The sequence below is a fragment of the Phyllostomus discolor genome, chromosome 3, assembly GCF_004126475.2.
Source record: "Phyllostomus discolor isolate MPI-MPIP mPhyDis1 chromosome 3, mPhyDis1.pri.v3, whole genome shotgun sequence".
NCBI lineage: Eukaryota > Metazoa > Chordata > Mammalia > Chiroptera > Phyllostomidae > Phyllostomus > Phyllostomus discolor.
The window spans coordinates 167,947,770-167,970,052 of NC_040905.2; the positions used below are offsets into that span (position 1 = coordinate 167,947,770).

Here is a 22,283-nt window from a genome sequence, read left to right on the forward strand (position 1 = left end):
ACCCAGCCAGGGCAGTATTTCTTATTCTTAATTAGGAATTTATAAATACATTTAAACTATGATGTAATGCAAAAGGTAAAGTTTGTAAATATGCTTTAAGGAAGTTATTGATTGGATAAAATGTTGGGCACTTGTGTGGGCAGAATAAACCCTGTTTGGACATTCTTAGATCCTGTTTCTTTGGAGACCTTGTTTTCCAGTATTAGTAAAATTTTAAAAAGGTATCTTCTTAAGTTTAAATTCCTCTGAAAAAATAATTGGCATATTACTTATATTGTATCTCTGTAGGCTGTTTATGTGATATAATAGGCTTTGGCATTCTGAAATGCAGAGGTGCATTAACATTTCTCCTAAACCCAGGAGTCTCTTTCATTGGTGTCTTTTTAGCATTTTGTTTACACTTTTTATGTTATGGTATACTATGGTGTAGTATGGTATATACTGCTACCATATATAGGTCTTTGAAGACTTTGTAGCTTTTAAGAGGTCATTTATCCCTGATATTAAGAATGATACACGTTGGCCTCCTGGAGGACCGAATGAGATACCAGCCAGATGGCAGCTGCCTGGCTCAGCTCTGGTCCATGTCAGGTTGCCCTTTCCTGGAGGGCAGGTGTGTGGTGAGTGTGACGAGGGGCTGTAACAACTTCTTTGGGTAGAAGAGAAGGGCACTGAGCTCACTTATTACCTGTGGGGGCTTGGAAGATTTACTTATCCTCTCCAAGATTTAGTTTCTTCATGTATAAAACAAGATCAATAACACCACCCTTAAGGGGTTGCTTTGGAGGTTAAATAGAATAATAGATGGGAAAATCACTTTGTTAAATTAAAGTATTATGCAAGTATATTTAGTGTTTTACATATTTCTGACCATAAATTTACCATATTAATAATACTAATTTAGTATATTTATCAGATTAATAATGTCACCACTATTCTGGAAGGTGAACAATTACCAGCCAGACTATTATTACAGTTTCTGCTGTGGTTGATGTGAATGATTAGGTGTCATTGAATTTTCATAAAAGGAATACTCCCTGTACACTGAAACAGTAATTCCCAGAATTAAGTACTGACAGTCCCTAAACCACTCACAGCTTATACACATGTTGGAACTGTCAATGGTCATCAGAAGTATTTCTCTGACAGACCTTGGGGAGTCGATGAAATGCTACCTTCTACTGAAGTTTTTTTTTATTTAACAAATTTTAAAAAGATTTTATTTATTTATTTTTTAGAGAGAAGGGAAAGGAAGGAGAGAGAGAAAAAACCCATCAATGTGTGGTTGCCTCTCATGCAGCCCCTACTGGGCACCTGGTCCCACAACCCAGGCATGTGCCCTGACTGGGAATTGAACTGGTAACCCTTTGGTTTGCAGGTCAGTACTCAATCCACTGAGCTACACCAGCCAGGGCTTTAAAAAAAATCCTTTGGACACTCCCCTAGGTAAGCTGAAGCTTGTAGGTGCTAAGATATAAACAAGAAAAGGTAAATTTGTTGTGATGAAAGTCTAAATTTGTATATAAATGCTTTGCTTGGATGATAAGAATGTGGCTGTTTCTTAGGAACATAAATCAGGAAGACTGATTATGCATTTATGCCTGGGCAGCCCAGGCAAGGGGCACTGGGTGTTTTCTTAGGAGCTATAACCACACTCAATTAGGACAGTACATCAGGAGCCTCCTCAGTGGTTTAACAGGACAGCGCTCCTGGGTGTGGCACCTGCTGCCCTTTGCTTGGAGAATTGCTGCACCTTCCCTGGCCTGTCAGAGGTGACCAAAGGCTATTCCTCCTCTTGTGCTCTATGCTGCCTGGGGTGACCACTAGACTCTTTCTCTCATGGGTCCTTACACTTCTTAACTCCTGCGTCTCAGGGTGGCAGGAGGTGGGGAATAAGCTTTGTTTTGCTCTTCTCTTATTTTTTGGGTCTGAGTGTTCTCTGTAAGGTCTCACTCACTCTAAAAAACTATTCTTAGTTTCATTTTCAGAGCTAGGATACTAGACTTTTATGGACTAAAATGATACAAAAACCTTGCAAAGTCAGGTTGTCTATGTAATGATATTTGCTAAGAGTTTCTGTGGTAAATATTACCGCTATTTCCTCATGCCCTAATAACATATGCAAGATGAAAGGACAAATAAAGTGATGATTTATGATTAATAACATTGTAAAGCACCGTGCTATTTCCTTGTGTTTGCCAACCTACCTAAATGGATGGGTCCTTTTTATCACACCCTTTCTGCAATAAAAAAGCCAACACTTCACAAGTTTCCCATTGATGTGTTAGACAAACTTGTCAAAATGTTTCCGTAGTATGCACGATATGCAAAACTGAGAAACATTGTCAACGTAGGATGGAGGGAATAAAGGAAAAACCTGTTCCATTGGATTATTCTGCTTGCTTGTGATATGACAAATATGAATCCATTTATGTAGCTGGGCAATTAAAATAATTGCATTCTCCATATTGTGATTTTTAGCCAGGTTCTACAGAAAAAAATAATTGGGAGTTCTGGGACTCCCCAAAAATTACTGCACTGGTGATTTCCTAACTTCTGTTCTCTTTTTCTTTTACTCGTTGTCTCTTTTTTTGAGAACTTGATGATCCAGGGACCATTTTGTACTTTATTTTTACTAAAGTTGTGTGTGCACAGAGATTTGTTACAAAAATCACAAGTCTCATCATCCCAATCCTCTTTCCCTGTAAGTAGCTACACATCTCTAGTAGCTGATTATTTTGGTTCTCCATGGTGGCTGGTCTCCAAACAGAACTTCCAAGGGAGATAGCCCCCATATTCACATTATTGGGATAGTCCCTCCCACACTGAATCTGGGCTGGTCTTGTGACTTGCTTTATAATAGAAGTGACACTGTACCAGTTACAGACTTAAGCTTAGGGAGGTCCTGCTTTTGCCTCCACACCTGGTGCAGAACTGTCACCTTGAGTGAGCCTCTTCCTCATCGTTCAGGGATTTCCAACACCTCTCTCCACCTGTGTGGGAACTCCTGTTTCCTATCTCCAATGTTACCTGTTTCATTTTGTTTCTGCTTTTGTCTTGGTGAAGTACATGCTCCAGTAATTTCCAAACAAGTGGTCATGGGAATTGACAACTGATGTCTGATAATGTCTTTATTCTACCTTCACAAGTGACTGGTAGATTAAATGTAGAAACAGATTGCGAATAAATGTTCTTCAAATTTTGGGGGCATTGCATGATAACTTTCTGCATTGTTGGTTAGAAGTTTAAAACATTTAGGCTCCTTGCCTAGAAAGCATAGGACCTGTGTTTTTCATTGGAAGCAATTAGAATATAGATATCTTTTGGACTCACATATTCTGCAATATCATTATAACATGACTTAATATGAGTTTATTTTCATGTATTGTGCTGAACACTCCATGGGTCCTTATAATCTGGTAACATGTATTCTGGAGTTCAGGGACATTTCTGGGAGTGTTGCATCGACACTTTCATACTCTTTTGTTTTAAATTGATTTTTAAGGATAGGGGAAGGGGGAAGAGCAGAAAGAGAGAGAGAGAGGGAGAGAGAGAGAGAGAGACATCAACATGAGAGAGAAATATTGATTGGTTGCCTCTTGTACACATACTTACCAGAGACTAAACTCACAAGCTAGGCACGTGCCCTGACCTGAAACAGAACCTACGATCTTTTGGTTTATGGGATGATGCTCCAACCAACTGAGTCACACCATTCAGGGTATTTTTTTATCTTTTGTTCACTCTTTTATTCTTTCTCTTTCTGTACTTTCTGGGAAGTTCTTCGACTTAATTTTTAATTTTTTTCCATTTATTTTCTATTTGACACTGTTATTTTTAATTTCTAAGAGCTTTCACTAGCTTTTTTAAAGTATATTTTATTGATTATGCTATCACATTTGTCCCATTTTTTTCTCCCCTTTATTCCCCTCTGCCCTGAACCTCCCTCCCTCCAGCATTCCCTCCTTTAGTTCGTGTCCATAAGTCATACATGTAAGTTCTTTGGTTTCTGCATTTCCTATACTATTCTTAACCTCCCCCTGTCTATTTTGTACCTACCATTTACGCTTCTTATTCCCTGTACTTTTTTCCTCATTCCCCCTCTGTCTCCCCACTGATAACCCTCCATGTGGTCTCCATTTCTCTGATTCTGTTCCTGGTCTAGCTGTTTGCTTAGTTTTTGTTTTTTAAGTTCAGTTATTGATAGTTGTGAATTTGTTGTCATTTTATAGTTCATATTTTTGATCTTCTTGTTTTTCTTAGATAAGTCCCTTTAACATTTCATATAATAAGGGCTTGGTGATGATGGACTCCTTTAATTTGACCTTATCTGGGAAGCTCTTTATCTGCCCTTCCATTCTAAATGACAACTTTGCTGGATAGAGCAACCTTGGGTGTAGGTCCTTGCCTTTCATGACTTTGAATACTTCCTTCTAGCCCCTTCTTGCCTGCAAGGTGTCTTTTGAGAAATCAGCTGATAGTCTTTTGGGAACTCCGTTGTAGGCACCTGTCTCCTTTTCTCTTGCTGCTTTTAAGATTCTCTCCTTATCTTTAATCTTGGGTAATGTAATTATGATGTGTCTTGGTGTATTCCTTCTTGGGTCCAATTTCTTTGGGACTCTGAACTTCCTAGACTTACTAGAAGTCTATTTTCTTTGCCAGATTGGGGAAGTTTTCCTTCATTATTTTTTCAAGGAAGTTTTCAATTTCTTGCTCTTCCTCTTCTCTTTCTGGCACCCCTGTGATTTGGATGTTGGAACAGTTAAAGTTGTCCCAGAGGTTCCTAATCCTCTTCTCATTGTTTTTTTTTTTTTTTTTTTAATTCTTGTTTCTTCATTTTGTTTGGTTGAATATTTATTTATTTTTTCTTCTGTTTCAAATCATTGATTTGAGTTCTGGTTTCCTTCTAACTTTGGTTCCCTTATAACTTTCTTGATTTCACTTTATATAGCCTCCACTTCTTTTGTTTTGCATCCATATTCAATCATTTCTGTGAGCATCCTAAATACCAGTGCTTTGAACTCTGCATCTGATAGGTTGGCTATCTCCTTGTTGCTTAGCTCTGTTTTTTAAAAGAATTTATATATTTATTTTTAGAGAGAGGGGAAGGGAAGGAGAAAGAGAAGGAGGGAAACATTGTGTGGTTGCCTGTCACACGCTTCCTACTGGGACTTTGCCCGTAACCCAGGCATGTGACCTAACTGGGAATCTAACTGGGGACCCTTTTGTTTACAGGCTGGTGCTCAATCCACTGAGCCATACCAGTTAGGGCTGCTTAGTTCTTTTTCTGTTGTTTTGATCTCTTCATTCATTTTGGCCATAATTCTTTGTCTTGGTGTACCTGTTATGTTGTAAGGAGTGGAGCCTGAGGTGTTCACCAGGGTAGAGCAACCCACTTTGCTGCATTGTGATGCTGTATGTGGGGGAGGGGTCAGAGAGGGAACAATGCCACTTTCTTGGCTCTCACCCTGCTCTCAGTCACTTCCCCTGCCACCCACAAGCATATTGGGCTCTTTTGGGGCTGATTCCTGGGTGGGTTTGTGTACATTCTAGGACCCTGTGTGTCCCTCCAGTGGATTTTCCTGTGAGACTGGGTATTTCTCCCACTGTCACAACCCCCACTGAATTGTACAGCCAGAGGTTTTGGGGCTTTACTTCCCTGTACTGGAACCCTGGGTTGCATGGTCTGTCTTGATCCCTAGTTGTTCTTCCTGGTTTACCCACAGATGTGGGACTGCCAGCCGCTGCCTTGCTGTGTGTCCTCTCTACCCAGCTTTCTGTCTCTGCTCATCCTACCAGTCTGGAAGAATGTTTCTTCTTTAACTCCTTGGTTGTCAGACAGACTTCCATACAATTCAGTTTTCTGGCAGTTCTGGGGTTTCTTTGGTTTTAAATTGGTTGTTATCCTTCTTTTGGTTGTGACAAGCATATCTACCTATGCCTGTCTTGGCCAGAAGTCTATGTAGTTCTTGAACTAAATATACAGTGCTGTTATTTTTTAATGATTTGAATATTTAAAAAATACTCTGAGGATATTAATGATAATTTTGGTAAATTTCCTTCTTCTTACAAAGGTTCTGCTTATCTATCCTCTATGTTAGAGGGCTTTCTGGAATGTCTGATTACCCTTGGTCATCTGTTCATATTTAAGAGTGGGAAACTATAGTGCTGATTGAAAGTCCCAAGTGCATGAGTAGAGATTATGAACTGTAAACTTCACTGTAATATAAACTGGTTGGTATCCTTAGATGTGGAATCTGTCATGGTAGTATCTTTAGGTTTTTTCTCATAGAAACATCACATTTCACAGAAAAGTCTCTTCTAATCTCTGGCCTGGAGGATAAAGACTCCAGCCACCAGCATGCTAGAAACCAAGTAGGGGAAAAGGGCTAGAGCCTCAGCATCTCATATATATTAATTTATTAGGGCCTACCCCAAACCCCCTTTTTCAATACTATATCCCAGTCCTCAAATCTTTACTTTTTGGTTGGAGAGGGCTTTGGGGATTTGGGGTAAAGATATAACATTCTAGCTACTTAAAAAAGACTTACCAAATTGCTTTGTTTTCCTCCCTTTGCTCCCTTTTTTGAGGTCCTGGGTGCCCAAATTTCAGTGCCTTTTGAGCATTTTAAAGTGTAAGTCAGCTTGATACTAGCTTAGTGTTCAGTTTTTTTCTCTTCTAGTCATATGGTTCTAATGTCTCTGCAAGGAAGGCTAGTATATATAGTCTTCCAGCTTGCAAGATCACAAAATATTGTTTCTTCTCTAATGATTTTAAATAACTAATAATTTATTCTTGTTTTAGAGAGAGTCACAGTAGAATAAATAAATTTATTTGTTCAGTGAACTATATATACCTGGGAGTCTGTCTATATTTTTTCTTGTACCAAAGAAAGTTTAGTCATCATTGATTGTTCAAAATATGTGAAAATAAGGGCAGTCTTTAATATCTGGTCCTGGCCATAGGTGTTCAGGATGCAGAGCAAAGGCTCTGGACTCAGATAACCTGGGTTCATGTCCAGACACCATCAATTTCTACTTGTGTGACTCTGACCACCATATTTAGCTTCTCTGTGCCTCATTTTTCCAAATTCTAAAATGAGTGATACTAATAGTACCTGCCCCATTTTGGTATCATGAGGATTAAATTAATTAATACTTGTCCTACTGTAAGTGCCATATTAGTTGTTACTGTTATATGTTAGTTTTACTATTGTTTATCACTATTACTTGTATTGTCAATGTAAAGTATTCATTTTACAAACCATGCCACTGTCAATCTGGATGATTATATAATTTAGAAGGTATAATGATTAATTTGATGAATGAAGCTGACCCATTGCTCTCAGGTAGTCAAGAAGAAAACATGATTCTGTAGCTCTGCTGGAGAGTCACCAGCTGAGAATTGCTCACAAGCTTTGAGTTTGCAGTTAGCTTAAAGTGTAGATAATGGAGCACACTGGCATTGTGCCAATCCTGAGGCATGAGCAAGCTGCAGAGTGAAAGGGTGTTTAGCTTCTGTGTAACAATGAGCCCAAAATGACCACATCTGTGATGCAGAACTAACTGCATCATGCAGAGAAGGAACACTGCTCCTGGGCTTCTGCAGACCTGGATTCCAGTTTCCCAAACACCAGCGGAGGCATTGCATGGCCTAGATCTTCATAGCTCTACCGGCTTAAAAATTCTACAGTGAGACAATCTTAGGGACATGTTCGTGACTTTGGAACCATAATAGGAATGGCCTAAGGCCCTTTTGTTCATGGCCCTTGCAAACACTTGGATGCACATGTTGCACCTTTCCTGCCGGTGATTATGCCCTTGGAGCAAAGAACATTACACTCTCATTCTCTGAGGACAAACTTGAGTCTCAAGCCCCACTCTCATACTTACTACCTATGTGAAAGGAGCTGAAGAAATTACTCTCTTCTATGAGTTGGCACCAGAATTCTGCTTTGAGAGGGGACTGTCTTTGCCTGCAAGGTATTTTGCAGAGGTATTTTGCAGATACCTTGCAGATGAGCCCTTCAGGGCTGGGGCCAAAATATCAGAGCCCAGAGATGAATCTCTGTGTTTAAAAGGAGAAGAAGACTTCATTTTACTTTTAAAGGAGAAGCATGAGGAAGAAGCAAATACTGGAAGAAGATGGGGGAGGGGAAGCCTGTGGAACAGTGTGACACTGGGGGAGTCATGGTGAAGGATCTGCAGAAAGGATCCTGTAGGAAACAGCCAAAGTACATCAATATTGGAGATGCCTGCTGTTTGGTCAGAAGTGGTTACATTATTCAGAAATAAACTCTCTTCCAGCCCTACCTATGTTTTTAGAAAAATCTACTATGTCCATTAAGTTCTTTATGTTACATGAATCTTATTTTTGTTTTGAAACTTGGAAGGTCTAGTTTTACATTTGGACTTCTATAGTGAGGAGCAGAAATAACATATATGAATCAGGAGGCAGGGATGACAGGGAGAATTTAAGAATTTTAGGAACTTGTGGAACTCTGGGGATAATGTAGGATCTGCATTTTTCGGATTATTGAGAGTCCACATTAATGAAATTTCAGGGGTAAGGAGGCCCCAGCTCACTTCTGGGTTGTTTGTGTGACTTTGGCTGGTAGTTGATTAGGCCAGGACTCTATTTCTTTCAATCACTGGATATTTATGAAAATTCCACATCAGAAATTTTTCTGGGTGTTGGGATATAAAGACAAAGAAGAAGACATGATCCTTTTCCTCTGGAAACTTTCTAATTGGAAGGTAGATTGTAACCAGGGTATTAATAGTTGAGTTTGCTTGGCTCTTCTTGGTTTATTCTTGTTGTTCTGGTTTAATTATCAATACTTCCCACTTTCATGCCTAAGAAAGTCCTAATTTAGAGATAAATTAGCTGATAACCACTGCATGGAGTTGTAAAGATTAGAAAATGATTAAAATTTATGTGAAAATGCTTTGTGAATTTTAAGACACTATACAGATAAAGAGATTAAGAGATTTAAGTTTTTTATTGCATTTTGTTATTAGAGACAAATAGAAATGTCTAAAACTGCTATCTACTTTGGTCCCTGCTATTACTTTGAGATCTACTTGGATTTGTAAGAAAATAAACTTGACAGAAAATTAATTTCATTTTAAGGCATCTTAGCATGTTCCCAGCCATTTTCAAGATTAAACTCCCTTTTGTGGTCTGTTTTGGATCCTTTCATGTATCCTTGAAATTTATTTATTTTTTAGTTGTTTTTAAATTTATGGGTTCTTTCAAATTTAACATTATATGATTCTGATGGGTTTTGGATATGGGGGACATGCCAGGTCTTTAAGAATTTTTAAGGCCTATTTTAGAAAGGAATGGGTATAAAAGTACTATGTGTTAAGTATTTATCATAGAGAAGGCACATTGCTTTCCCTCAAAGTTCTTTTACTTTAACTGTCTCATGTATCCCTTACATCAATGACACAAGAGAGGTACAATTTCTCTTTGCCCAGGGAAGGGGCCTGAGGCTTACAGAGGTAAACTAACCTGCTTGGTTAATGCCATAGCCAGTAAAGCACTAGGATTTAAAGATATATCTAATCAGATCCTGAAGGCTTTTGATCATTTATTCATCAGTGCTATAAATAGTTATTGAATACCAACTGTATGTCAGGTGTTTTGTGTATGAGGTATATCCAGGAGGTATCCAGCCATGTACTATAAAAAATAGAGACATTTATGGAAGGAGATACAAGATATAAGAAACACTGTGCATAGGACAATGATGCCTCAGTCCCCTTCAAAGTAGACACCTTGGAACTTCTCCCAATTATCATCAGCTGCCCTGCTGTACTTTCCTGAATCTCACTGATGGTCTGAAATCTCTTCCCTTTCAAAGGTGACTTTAGTTTTGGGAAAAGCCAGAAGTCACAAACCTGGGCTGTAGGGGGGCTGAGTCACCAGGGTGATTTGATGTTTCACCAAAAACTCTGCATGAGACATGATGCGTGAGTGGGCATATTGTTGTGATGAAGCTGCTAATCACCAGGTGCCCACAGGTGTGGCCTTCTGAATCATTTGAATAGTTTCCGTGAAGGAATGTTTAAGCTTACTGCAAAATTTGATGCAGGATTAAATGTGGGAGGTGGGGGTAGGTGGGTAAGGGTAGAGTGGTGGGAGGAAAATGGAGACAACTGTAGTTGAACAACAATAAAAAAATTGGATGCAAATTTGTTTCTATACTTGCTCAGTCATTGTGAATGTGATGCCACCCAGTACACCAGCTCCCTCAACAGCGTCTACCACCCCCACTGACTAGTACAGTGAAATTGTCATTGTAATGCATGTGCATTCCAGTCCATTCTCCTTGGCTGCTAGGCTACGTCGATGCTGTGCAAATCATTCTTGTTAACAATGGCTGGACTTTTTGGGGATAGATCTAATATGTGTCTGGTGGTGAGTAAAACAGATGGTGCTGGCGCCCTGTCCTCATGTCTGGTTTGGTGGCATCATCATGATCATCATCAGCCAGACCATCACTTATTAATGAGAGTTTTCCAAACCTGAGTAACTGCTGAAGGCCTATCTTCTCTGTGACATTGAAGTTAAAGGTTTGACTAAAGGAATAAATTGAACCATCAGGAACCAAGTGCATTTGGAAGAGACTGATTTAAAAGTCAGAGGACACATGGAGAACTAAAAGTAGCCTCATGCAGAGAAGGGCTTAATAAATACTTCGGTAAAGAATCTACATTGTGACTTCCGGCAAGATGGAGGAATAGGTGGATGCACCGTACCTCCTCGCACAACCAAGATTAGAAAACCAATAATTTACAACAATAATTTACTATCAGAATAACACCCAGATCCGGCAGAGGATTTATCTGAATGGAAGTTGGGCAGCCAAGAAGTTGAAGTAGACGCGTTCATCCGGACTGGTAGGAAAAGACGAGCCTGGCAGGCACGGGGCTGGCTCGGGTCGGCGGCGCGCGGAGGTCGGGGGAAGGTTTGGCGCGAAATCGGCGCAAAAGCCATCCGGCGCGCAAGAAGGCAGAGGTGATCCCTGAGTACGCAAGCTGCGGCTGGCAGACCCAGAGGGGCAGCGATTGTGGACCAGGGCAGAGCTCGCGGCCCAGAAGCCCAGACAAGGGTCTGAGCCCAGAGGAACGGAACTACTGCCATTGTTTTCTCCCGCCCCGCCCCGCCCCGCCCCGCCCCCACATATAACGTCACAATCTAGCGACTGGGGTGCCCAGCCCCAGTGAGCACCTAAGGCTCCGCCCCCCACCGTAGCTAGAGCAACCAGACCGGAAAAAAAAAAGGAGAGACAAGGGGGAAAAAAACCATGTTTTCAACAGAGCAGATCAGTCCCCCAGGACTCATCCTTTTGAGCGACCAAGAATTAGCCAGTCTATCAGATGCGCAGTTCAAAACACTGGTGATCAGAAAGCTCACGGAATTGGTTGATTTTGGTCGAAATTTAGATGAAAGAATGCAGATTACCATAAAACAGATGCAGGAAGACACGCGGAGGAGAGCCAATAGTGAAAGGAAGGAATATGAGTCTCAAAACAATACAGTGGACCAGAAGGAAGATAGAATCAACCAAGCAGGAAAGCATGATGAAATAAGAATTCAAAAAATTGAGGAAAAGATTAAGAGCATCCAAGACACCTTTAAACGTTCCAATATCCGAATTATAGGGGTACCAGAATCGGAAGGGGAAAAGCAACAGATTGAGCACGTATTTGAACAAATAATAAAGGAGAACTTCCCCAATCTGGCAAAGGGAACAGTCTTCCAAGAAATCCAAGAAGCGCAGAGAGCCCCAAAGAAGTTGGACCCAAGAAGAAACACACCAAGGCACATCATAATTACATTAGCCAAGGTAAAAACGAAGGAGAGAATCCTAGAAGCAGCAAGAGGTAAGGGGACAGTCACCTACAAAGGAGTTCCCATCAGACTGTCAGCTGATTTCTCCAAAGAGACCTTACAGGCAAGAAGGGGCTGGAAAGAAATATTCCAAGTCATGAAAGACAAGGACCTACATCCCAGATTGCTCTATCCAGCAAAGCTCTCATTTAGAATGGAAGGGCAGATAAAGTGCTTCTCAGATAAGGTCAAGTTAAAGGAGTTCATCATCACCAAGCCCTTATTTTATGAAATGCTAAAGGGACTTATCTAAGAAAAGAAGATAAAGAAAAGACATGTATAGTAAAAGGACAGCAAACTCACAAATATTAACAACCACACCTAAAGCAAAACCAAAAGAAACGAAGTAAACAATTAGAACAGGAACAGAACCACAGAAATGGAGGGCACATGGAGGGTTAGCAGCAGGGGGGTGGGAGGAGGAGAGAGGGGGAAAAGGTATAGAGAATAAGTAGCATAGAATGTAGGTTGAAAATAGATAGGGGGAGGGCAAGAATAGTACGGGAAGTGTAGAAACTAAAGAACTCATAAGTATGACACATGGACATGAACTAAAGGGGGAAATGTGGGTGGGAGGGGGGTACAGGGTGGAGGGGAGAGAAGGGGGGAAATGGGACAACTGTAATAGCATAATCAATAAAATATATTAAAAAAAAAAAAGAATCTACATTGTAAAAATTACCAGAGGAGTTTCATCTCCAACTGAAAGTTTCACTATTCTCCCATGGTTTACCATATCCCATCTTCAATCTAAAATAAAGTGAATATGCTACATATTTTTGATTTTGTAGATCTCCTTTGGACAAAATTTCATCTAATTCTACTTGTATAATATTTAATTAGTATGATAACTTTGTGTCTCATTAGTGATGAAGGTATTTACATACATGTCTCCTTTTTTGCCCTTAATAAAGCTATCCAAACAGTTCCAGGCTAAAAAAAGATATTAAAAAGAATGCAATCATGCATGTGTTGTATTAAGCTGCCTACACACAGGAAAGTAGGATGTGAAAGACAGCATCTAATTAGAAATACATTTTTATTGTCAAAGTAGGGTCATAATTAATTCCTATAAAAACCTACTAATCAGTCCTCAAAGTTTAAGCAAGGTAGCTTCTCAGTAAACATTCCAAGATGCTAGTTGCCTTTGAGATCTACCTGGTGCGTAGAATTATTGGACATAAACTAATTTAGAATATACTCCAAAATTTAGTTTTGCTAGGGATTTATTAAGCCATTTGAAAATAAGATGAGTTATTTAGCAAGACTAATTGCATATTGATGTCAGTACTAGTTTGTGATAATAGTTGCATTTTTTAGTTTAGAGTTAGAGGGGCATGCATTTAGATGTAGTTTCAAACTATTAAAATATATTGTTTTTAAAAAAAGATTTTACTTTTATTTCAAGTTTAGTTTTTTTAAAAGATATAATTTTAAGAAAAATGGTTTAGAGCATAGTGATTTTCATTGTTTTGCATAATATAATCTAATCAATGGCATTCTTGAAATTTTTCTAAAGTTAGATAGAACATATTGGCTATTTTTTTGACATTTGGCATTCTATTTTTCAATTACAGTTTACATTCAATATTACTTTGTATTAGTTTCAGGGTGGCATAAGAATTTTATTTCAAACTTTTTTCTTTAAGGTTTAAACAGACTTACAAATGCATATCTTAAAAAGAAATTGTCTTCCCCTACTTAAGAGTCTAAAAGTAATTAATTAGTTTATTAATTATTGATTAGCATTAATTATGTCTGAAGAACTAAAATGTGTGAAATAAAATAGTAGAAACTAGGTAATTTTCTCTAAAATGACTTTAATTGTATGGGGAAATTGAATTTCCTACAAATTATTTTCTGTTAACTCTGCATTCATATATCTCTTGCTTAGATTCTCTAAAAGTATTTCTAATTATTTTTTAGATCAATAGTAATCAGCTATTATACATGTTTATGTGATTTATATAGATACTTTATGTTAAATATTGCCTGTACATGTTATAGTACTTTGACTATATATGTACTTGACTTTTACAGTTAATTACAGAAGATGCTTTCTCCTTTTCTATCAGATTTTCTTAATATTTAACCTAATACTTATTCTGTTCAAGGATCCCATCTAAGAGGCCACATTACATTTAGTCAGCATCTCTTCTTAGGCTGTGACTATTTCTCAGACTTTTCCTTGTTTTTGATGACCTGGGTAGTTTTGTATAGGAACATATTATTTGCATTCTCTTTTAGCTCTTTTAAATTGCTTTCCAGAAAAAAATAAGCAGTAAAGTTTACCCTCTCCCCATGCTGTAGGTAACTTATTTACCAATGAAGATTTAACCCAAAGGAAAAAGTTTCTCACTTAGGAAGGACAATGATCATCACCTATTACACTTCAGTGCATGTATATCGGTATGAGAGTGTACACCCACATGCTTCGACTTCCAAGGGGTGTAAGAGTAAATGAAGAGAACACTGGGAGTAATTTTATCTGTAGAAAGCATCAAGCACCACTTACTGCTATGAGCAGATGTTATCTGGCATTATTGAGCCTGGAGTGAGAGGTTTATGTTGCTGTATGAGATACAGATAGTATGAGGTGCCTGAGAGAGCATGTTGGTAAGCATCAGAGAGTTTAAAATAAGTCTGGAGTCTTTTTCAGGGGAAGCTTTCTCTGGTTGCTATGACTTAGGCAGGGCCTGGCTGAGGGATGGAGGCAGGCAGAGGAACTAGGTGACCTTCCTAGATTCTTGAGTACTTTTCTCATAGAATCTCTCAAGGTGTCAGACCTCTGCTGAGTAGGTTGGTAGCCTGAGTTAGCGAAGAAGAATACAGGTCTCCCAGGTAAGTTTGAGTTTCAGATAAATAATGAACAATATTTTTTAGTATAAATATGTCCCATGCAATACTTGGGCTTCACTTATCCCCCAAATTTGTTTTTTATCTGAACATGCAATGTCCTGTGTTTTCTCTGTACCAGTTTCTTGGGTCCCCTGGATGTGCGGCAGTGGTGGGGGGAGAACGGAAGAGGTGGAGAAGGGTGTAGCTTCAGCCTGAGACCACCACTCTTGGAGAGTGGTTACCTTAATGTGAACGACAAATGTGATGTCACTTGTTCTCCAAAGCTACTCAGGTCAGCTTTTGAAGACATTAAGGGCCTCTTAGCTTTTTGTAACAGCATTCATGGTCTTCCTCTTTTCATTTTTGAACAGACACCCAGTAAGTCTCTATCATATAAACAGTATCCTTTAATACTAACAGATTCAGAGGAAAATAAAACCCATGGGATCAGAAACAGGAGACAGCAAAGGTGTATTCTCCCCACAACCACCTGGTTCCCCATCTGTCTGCCTTCCACTCCCCACAGGTTCTGAAACTATGGACCAGCTAGGGGTTAGTCTCACAGCTCTCTCCTCCTCTTATCTAATTTTTAATTTTCTCAGATGATGGAGAGAATAAATACTGCACTATACAAAGATTCTTCATGCATTAGATAATTGAAAACCAAGTATGATTGTAGAAAAATTAAGTGTAAACAATATTACATACTCAGGCATAAGTGAAAATACATAGGAAGAATAATTTAACAAATTAAAGAATTTGAAACATTTTAGTATGCTCTTGGCCTCTGAGGTAGAGTCAGCAGAAGTATATGCTTGACATACTTCACAAACCAACTGGGTCAAAATCAGAGAGCATTTAAAAGCCTTCGCAAAACAGAGTTGACACATCATAATTTTTTAATGGCATAAATTCCAATTAGCATCAACTGTTGCATAAATAAGGTTGATTATAATGATTAAAATGTTAATTTCTTAGAGCAATCATAATTTCCTTTAATCCCCTATAGCAATGTTTTGTAAACTTCAAATTATGATCCATTAATAGGTCATGAAATCAATTTAGTGGGATATAATCAGCATTAAAGAAGATAGAAAATATCCACTTTCATTACCTATAGTCAATGGAAACATTATTTCATATACCTTAATTTCAGTTTTCTAAACACATATGTATAACTATTTGGTTATAATATAAAATATATTTCATATGATCTGTTATGAACAGTCAGAAAACTATATCACAAAAAATTTCTAATACTGATCAAAGGGTAAGCACAATTTTAAGTCACTAATTAGTGAAAGAGGAAGAAAATGTTTTCAATAGAAGATAAGATGATGGTTAATATGTTTTAACTAATAAATGGGTCACTTTTCCATTTGCTGGGAGTCTGGTTCAAGGTGGCAAATATGGTGTTCCACTTATTATCAGTGGGCATGCCGTGGTGGAACATGTAAGTGAGGTCTCTGGGGTCAGGCTGTCTGGTGTGGGCACGTTACTAAATTGTTCAATTTCCTTGTCGATAAATTGGGCCTTGTCATAAACTGGTCATCACACAGTTGTGTGGATTAAGTGAATTTGTAAATAGAATGCACCTAAAACGGCGTTGGGCACTTAACAATCCTAAACGTTAGTTACCAGCTTTATTACGTTTTCTTATTTTTATGTAAGAATAGCAACTATCAGAGTTACTTGCCTCAAACTTTTAATTTTGTCTGATAAATAGGGAAGGGGACCCAGGGTTTGCTTTGTGGTTCAGCCCATGTAGCTCCCTGAATTCTTCTGCATGTACGTGCTCAGTCCATTGGAACTGAACGCTTTAGAGCAGAGATTCTCAACCTGGGACACATGACACGCATCTTAGGGTTGTGAACTTCCTGAAATGTGATCAGAATCTTGAAAAAGTGTGCATATCTAATTTGGGGAGTAGACGGAGAAGGTCAGTCTCTGTGGTCAAAGGGGTCACGTGGTGTACTGAAGAGCTGGGCATACTTGGAAGCCCAGGCTTACTAATTAGTAATGGTAACCTTGAGCAAGTTACTTAACCTCTTGTAGCTCAGTGGCCCCATCTGTAAATGGGAATTAAAAACAGCTTCTACATGATACAGTTGTTGCAACAATGAATGTTTACAGTATTGGTAAAAAGCTTAGCAGTCAGCACAGTGACTGCCACATGATAGGTAGTCAAGAAAATATTAATAGTGGAAGAAGAGTAGGTAGATGAGAAACTAGAATACAGTGGTTGCTATTCTGAGTTTTAATTTTGGAATCTATCACTGAATCATTAAGTCATCCATTCATTCCTTCGTTTATTCACTGAAATTGGTCGAACACTTGCCGTGTGGTATGAATTATGTGAGGTGCTGAGAGAGCAGTAATGGACAAGACGCCTTCTCTGCCCTCACAGAGCTTGTCATCTAAGGAGGCTTACAACCAGGGAGTGCCCAGCCATGTGACAAATGCTGCAGCAGGCAGAGCGTGGGGCTCAGGAGGAAGGTGGGAGACCTCGCTAACCCAGAACTGCATTCAAAAGGTCTGTGGTTTTGCTTCATCTTATAGCTCCAGTTTTCCTTTCAGTCCTAAACAGAGGCAACTTCTTTTTCTTTATTTTCATACTGAACATCACTATCCAAATGTAAACTACCTAGTAAGGGACATTAAGGGCAGGGTTTGATCTGTAGAAGTTGGAGGAAAATCTTCTCTTGCACATGGCTGCAAGGATGAGGACATGCGGTGAGATCTCTTTGTAGTATTGGGACCAGAAACGACATACACAAACAGCCTCCTTATAAAGGAAAACCATTCACTCCAGGCATTTCCATTTTCACCTTGACTTTGAAGAAACTTAGAGTTAAATTTAATGTTTAATTATAACAAGTACAGTAGCCTACTTTTTTGGTCTCTTTCTCTATTGCTCTAAATGGTTTCGATTTTCCATTTTAACATATTATGATATCTCTATGTCTAGCTGTCTATTATCTAGGCTATATTAAGTGATTTTTGAAAATAGATAGGGCAATAATTATTAAATAACCTCAGGAACTTAGTGTCTTACATATAACATTAGTCTTTTACTTTGTATATTTTTATGATTCAGTGGACATGACTAAATTGTAGTATACTTAAGTTTTATGAAATTGAATCATTCTCTCACAGCTCTATTATAGAAGAATTGAATAGCCAGAGTGTGTCTCACAGGAGAGGTCCTTATGTTATCCACAATTGGCTGTGTAATGGTATCATTTCGAATTATATCCACTATTAGGAGACACAAGGTTGCTGTGTTAATCCACTGAAGTTACTTTTGCATTTTCTGGACACACAAACTCTCTTACCTTTGAGCAAAGCTGTCAGGATAGCTAAATCTATGTCCTGGTGTCCTTCTGATCCCATCCGAAATACCGTAATCTGCAATTTGAGACATGACCATTAGCAATGCACTTTTCCCCCCAAGAGAAATTAAATCAATGAGACCATATCTGAACACAGACGGTTTTAAAATCTATAGGGTAGATTCTTAACCACAGGAAAAGCATACATAGCAAGAATTCAATTAGGTGGCCCTGCAGTTCATTAAGAGGGAAATGCCTCAGTAGTCTCCTGACAGAAACCATCTTGGGTAATTGCACTGATTGTGGTTTCAATGAGGAGAAACCAGAAAGCAAGGAAAATGTCCTCTTCTAACATTTAAGTTTTTAAATGAAAACTTGCTGGATTTACAGACATGTGTAAACCACAATGTAAACTATGAGATGATAAACTAAGTGTTTAAAAATAGCTCGTTAGTAGTATGCCCTTCAGTAAATGGCTCCCTTAGGTATATATGTGTGTTTGCTCAATTTAGCCATCCCTACACTTACTCCTCGGCAATAGTTACTCAAGGTTTTCAATGTTGTGATGCTTCTAGATCCTCCAGTCCTCTCGATAACCTTGAAACCTCCTGAGAATAATTTATCAGTACGTTCGGGGGAGAAAAGTATTCTCTGGGGAATAATTAATACAAGTTGGATTAATACAAAATCCCAAAATAGTGCTTAGGAACAATAAAGATTTTTTTCTAAGTCAGAGGGAAGCTGCTTAAAGAAGCCAAAAGATTTTAAAAAATTTCCACATTGAATTGCTATTGTATTCAACTACCTTAGGTGTTGAGTTTCCCTGCCTATAAATGGGGATATAATAGTACTTGCCTATTTCCAACTACACAGAAAGTAAACTTTATAGAATTTGCTAATATATAATTCTAAGCCCTGCTACTGGATGGAGAGAATGGATACAGAACCACAGACTGCTAAACTATCAGTTGTCTCAGAAGTTTTCTGGTCCACTACTCAGATACAGAGACCCAGTGCTTATGGGCAACAACTAGTTAGAAGGACAGCTGTGACTGGAACCCAATAGATCTCACCTTTTGTCTTGTGCCTTAAACATTGGGCAGAAGTGAGGAGAAGGAACAAGAACATATGTGCTCTTGTGGGATGCCTAATTCTTTTGTATCAGTTTATGTCCTGGGATGAGTATAAGGCAGAGAGATTGCAAGATGAAATACCTTCACAGGCATTTGAACTAAAAAATGTAAAAAGTATAAGAACCAGATGAAATTCATCTGTGTACTGTGTTTGGCTCATGGGTCATAGTGGTGGCCCCCGGTAAGGATCATCAGCTGGAGTTGTGCCCCTACTCCATTAGGTTTCACAGAAATCTGCTTCTGCACAACCACAAGTTTGGCCAAAGTACCACTGGGACGTTGCCCCAAACAGCTCTTGATGCCCTCACAGAATCCACTTGGTAGATGAGAGGCAGCTTTTATCTACTTTGTACTCATGGGAAGAAAATTTGGGTTCACTGGATTAAGAACCAAGGGGCCGAAGTGGGAATTTGGCTCTTTAACTCTCTAAGCCAGGGCTGGTTGTAGTCTGAACGACACCATTGTACAGCAGGCTGAAGCATCAGGATAACATCTGAGCTCGCCATTTTAGAAAAATTCAGAAATTAGGCATCAAATGGAATTCCTCAAACATAGGACCTAATTGTTCTGCAGGTGGGTAAATTTTCATTGCCTAATTAGAGGCTACATTTCAGAAGCAAATTCTCCTGAGGCAGCAAATACATAAATCAAATTTACCCTACCATATGAGATTATCAGGCTTTCCTGGAGACAGATTTGAGGAGGGGGGTAAGAAGGTGCATAGTGCAGGCTTTCTGAAGGATTTTAGGGTGGGAAAGTAGAGACCCAGGTATATGTGCTGTTGTCTGTCGAAGACCCTGAAATGGAATTGTACGCCAGGACTTTGCAGTTCTTTTGGACAGCTAATGGGAGGAAGTGGCTGCCCCTGCCCCACAACACCCATCCCTGTGAGCTCATATGAAGAACCCAAGGACTCTAGAAAGTGGGAAAAGAAGCACCAGAAATAGGCTGGAGTGGAGGATCCAAAGATAAAATTTATTTAATAATTTTGCTTTGAACTGACCTGAGATATTACATGTTCATCACTACTCTAAAGCTTTTTAATTTAAAATGTAAAGATTTAAATTTCAAATTAAAAAACAATCAAACAAGAGTTTTCTCCTACCACTCCCCAGTGTTGGTAGAGATGCAGAAAATCAGGTGGGAATGTGAACCAAAATAGTAGTTTTAAAGTATGATAGGTTGATACAAAATTCCTTGGTTTTGACTTGTTATTCTTTAATAGCCCTGGATTTATTTGCTGATGTTTTATTTGGGATCTTTGCAGCTCTTTTTGTGAGTTTGCTACATGTCACAAACTTGACTGGCTTTGGTACCAGAGTTGCACCAATTTTCACCATAAATTGGGAAGCTTCATTTAGTTATGTTCCAGAATAGTTTACATAACAAAGTATTTGGCTTCTGGCAGAGCTAGTAGGATGGTTATAAACTATCTAGCATTGAAGCATTTTTAGGGATAGGTGATCATTTTTATAAATATTTCAAGTTATTGATCAATTTAGATTTTTTGTCTCTCCTTGACTCAATTTCATATATTTTCCTAGATAAGCAGACATTTTATGTAGATTTTCAAATTTACTGATTACAGTTGTACTTAGAATTGGCTTATTTAAATAATCTCTTCTACATCTAGAATTATATGGCAGTTGTTTATTCCTCTTTATTGTTTAAAAAAATTTTTATCCTCACTGAATACATTTTTTCAGTGCTTTTAGAGAGAAAGGAAGGGAGAGAGGGAAACAACAATGTGAGAGAGAAACACTGCTCAGTTACCTTCTGTCTGAGCCTGGACCAGGGATGGTGTGCTCCCAGACAGGGGATGAAACCCACATCCTAGGCACGTGCCCTAAGTGGGAGTTGAACTTACAACTTTTTGGTTATGCGATGATGCTCCAACCAACTGAACCACAAAGGCCAGGGCCATTCCTCTTTATTTTTCACTTGATCAAAATCATGGTAATTTCAAAAAATCAGGTTTTCATTTTATTGCTCAATATTATATTTACAATTTAAATATTATTCTGTTTTTTTATTATTCTCCATTCATTTCTTCTAATTTGCTGCCTTAGCTATACTTTTCTTAGAAATTTGAGTTGACTTTTTAGCCAATTTATTTTTATGCTTTGTAAATACATATATTTTTTGTTTTTTCTTGTTTTCTAACACATTCATTTAAGATTCTATATCTCACATGCTTTTTTATATGCATTATGCCATTTTCATTCACTTTAGATATATGCAATTTATTTTCTCTTAAAATATTAGAATGTGTATGTATATTTTTAACATTCTGCAAATGTGCTGTTTTGTTTGAAGAAAATATACAGTCTCAATATTTATAGATTATACTTACTAACTTTTTATTTAAATACTCTACACATTTCCTTACTTCTTATTTCTAATAGGTATGTTAAAATCTCCTATTAAGATTATACATTTCACTACTATACCCTGAAAGTAAACAGTCTTTGCTTTGTATGTTTTGAAGCTTTTAAAGAATGTATAAAAATTCATGGCAATCTATTCTTGGTGGATGGTACTTTTTACCAGCATATAATATCTCCCTTTCCTATTTAATGCTGTCACTTTGTATTATATCTTATTTTACATTATCATTGTAATTGTTACACAACCTTTTATGGGGGATTAGGATTTGTCTGGTACATTATTCCATTGGGTGTTTGTCACTTTTCTGTTGTCATTTTGTTTCAGGTTTCTACCTTGGAAACAGCAATGCTAGATTAAAAAAAAAAAAACTAAATCAGAATATCTATCTCTTAAAGGCAGAAAAGAACCTAGTTACATTTAATATGATTAGTGATTTTTTGCCTTATTCTTCTGTATTATTTTATGTTTTCTATTTTTATATATTTTTATCATTTCCCTTCTATACCTTCCTTTTCTTTTAAAAACATTGTATTTGCATAGATAAAATCCCAATAGTATAATGAGACATATGGTAAAATTACGTGCTTCACTTCTGTCTTCAATTTTGTAGCGCCCTCCACAAAGTCAACCATCAGACACATGGGGCTGAATGAATCATGGACTTACCACTTCTAAAGTCCAGCAAGTCTT

The 22,283-nt window shown here is 38.1% G+C and overlaps 1 protein-coding gene across 1 annotated transcript in view; it reads right to left on the bottom strand.

The window, feature by feature from the left end:
* TRPM3 (transient receptor potential cation channel subfamily M member 3) overlaps positions 1–22,283 on the bottom strand; it is a 501,162-nt gene that overhangs the window by 118,105 nt on the left and 360,774 nt on the right. Inside the window, 1 exon segment of the mRNA XM_036021739.1 lies at positions 18,076–18,148. Within this exon segment, the coding sequence (XP_035877632.1) occupies positions 18,076–18,148 (73 nt within the window).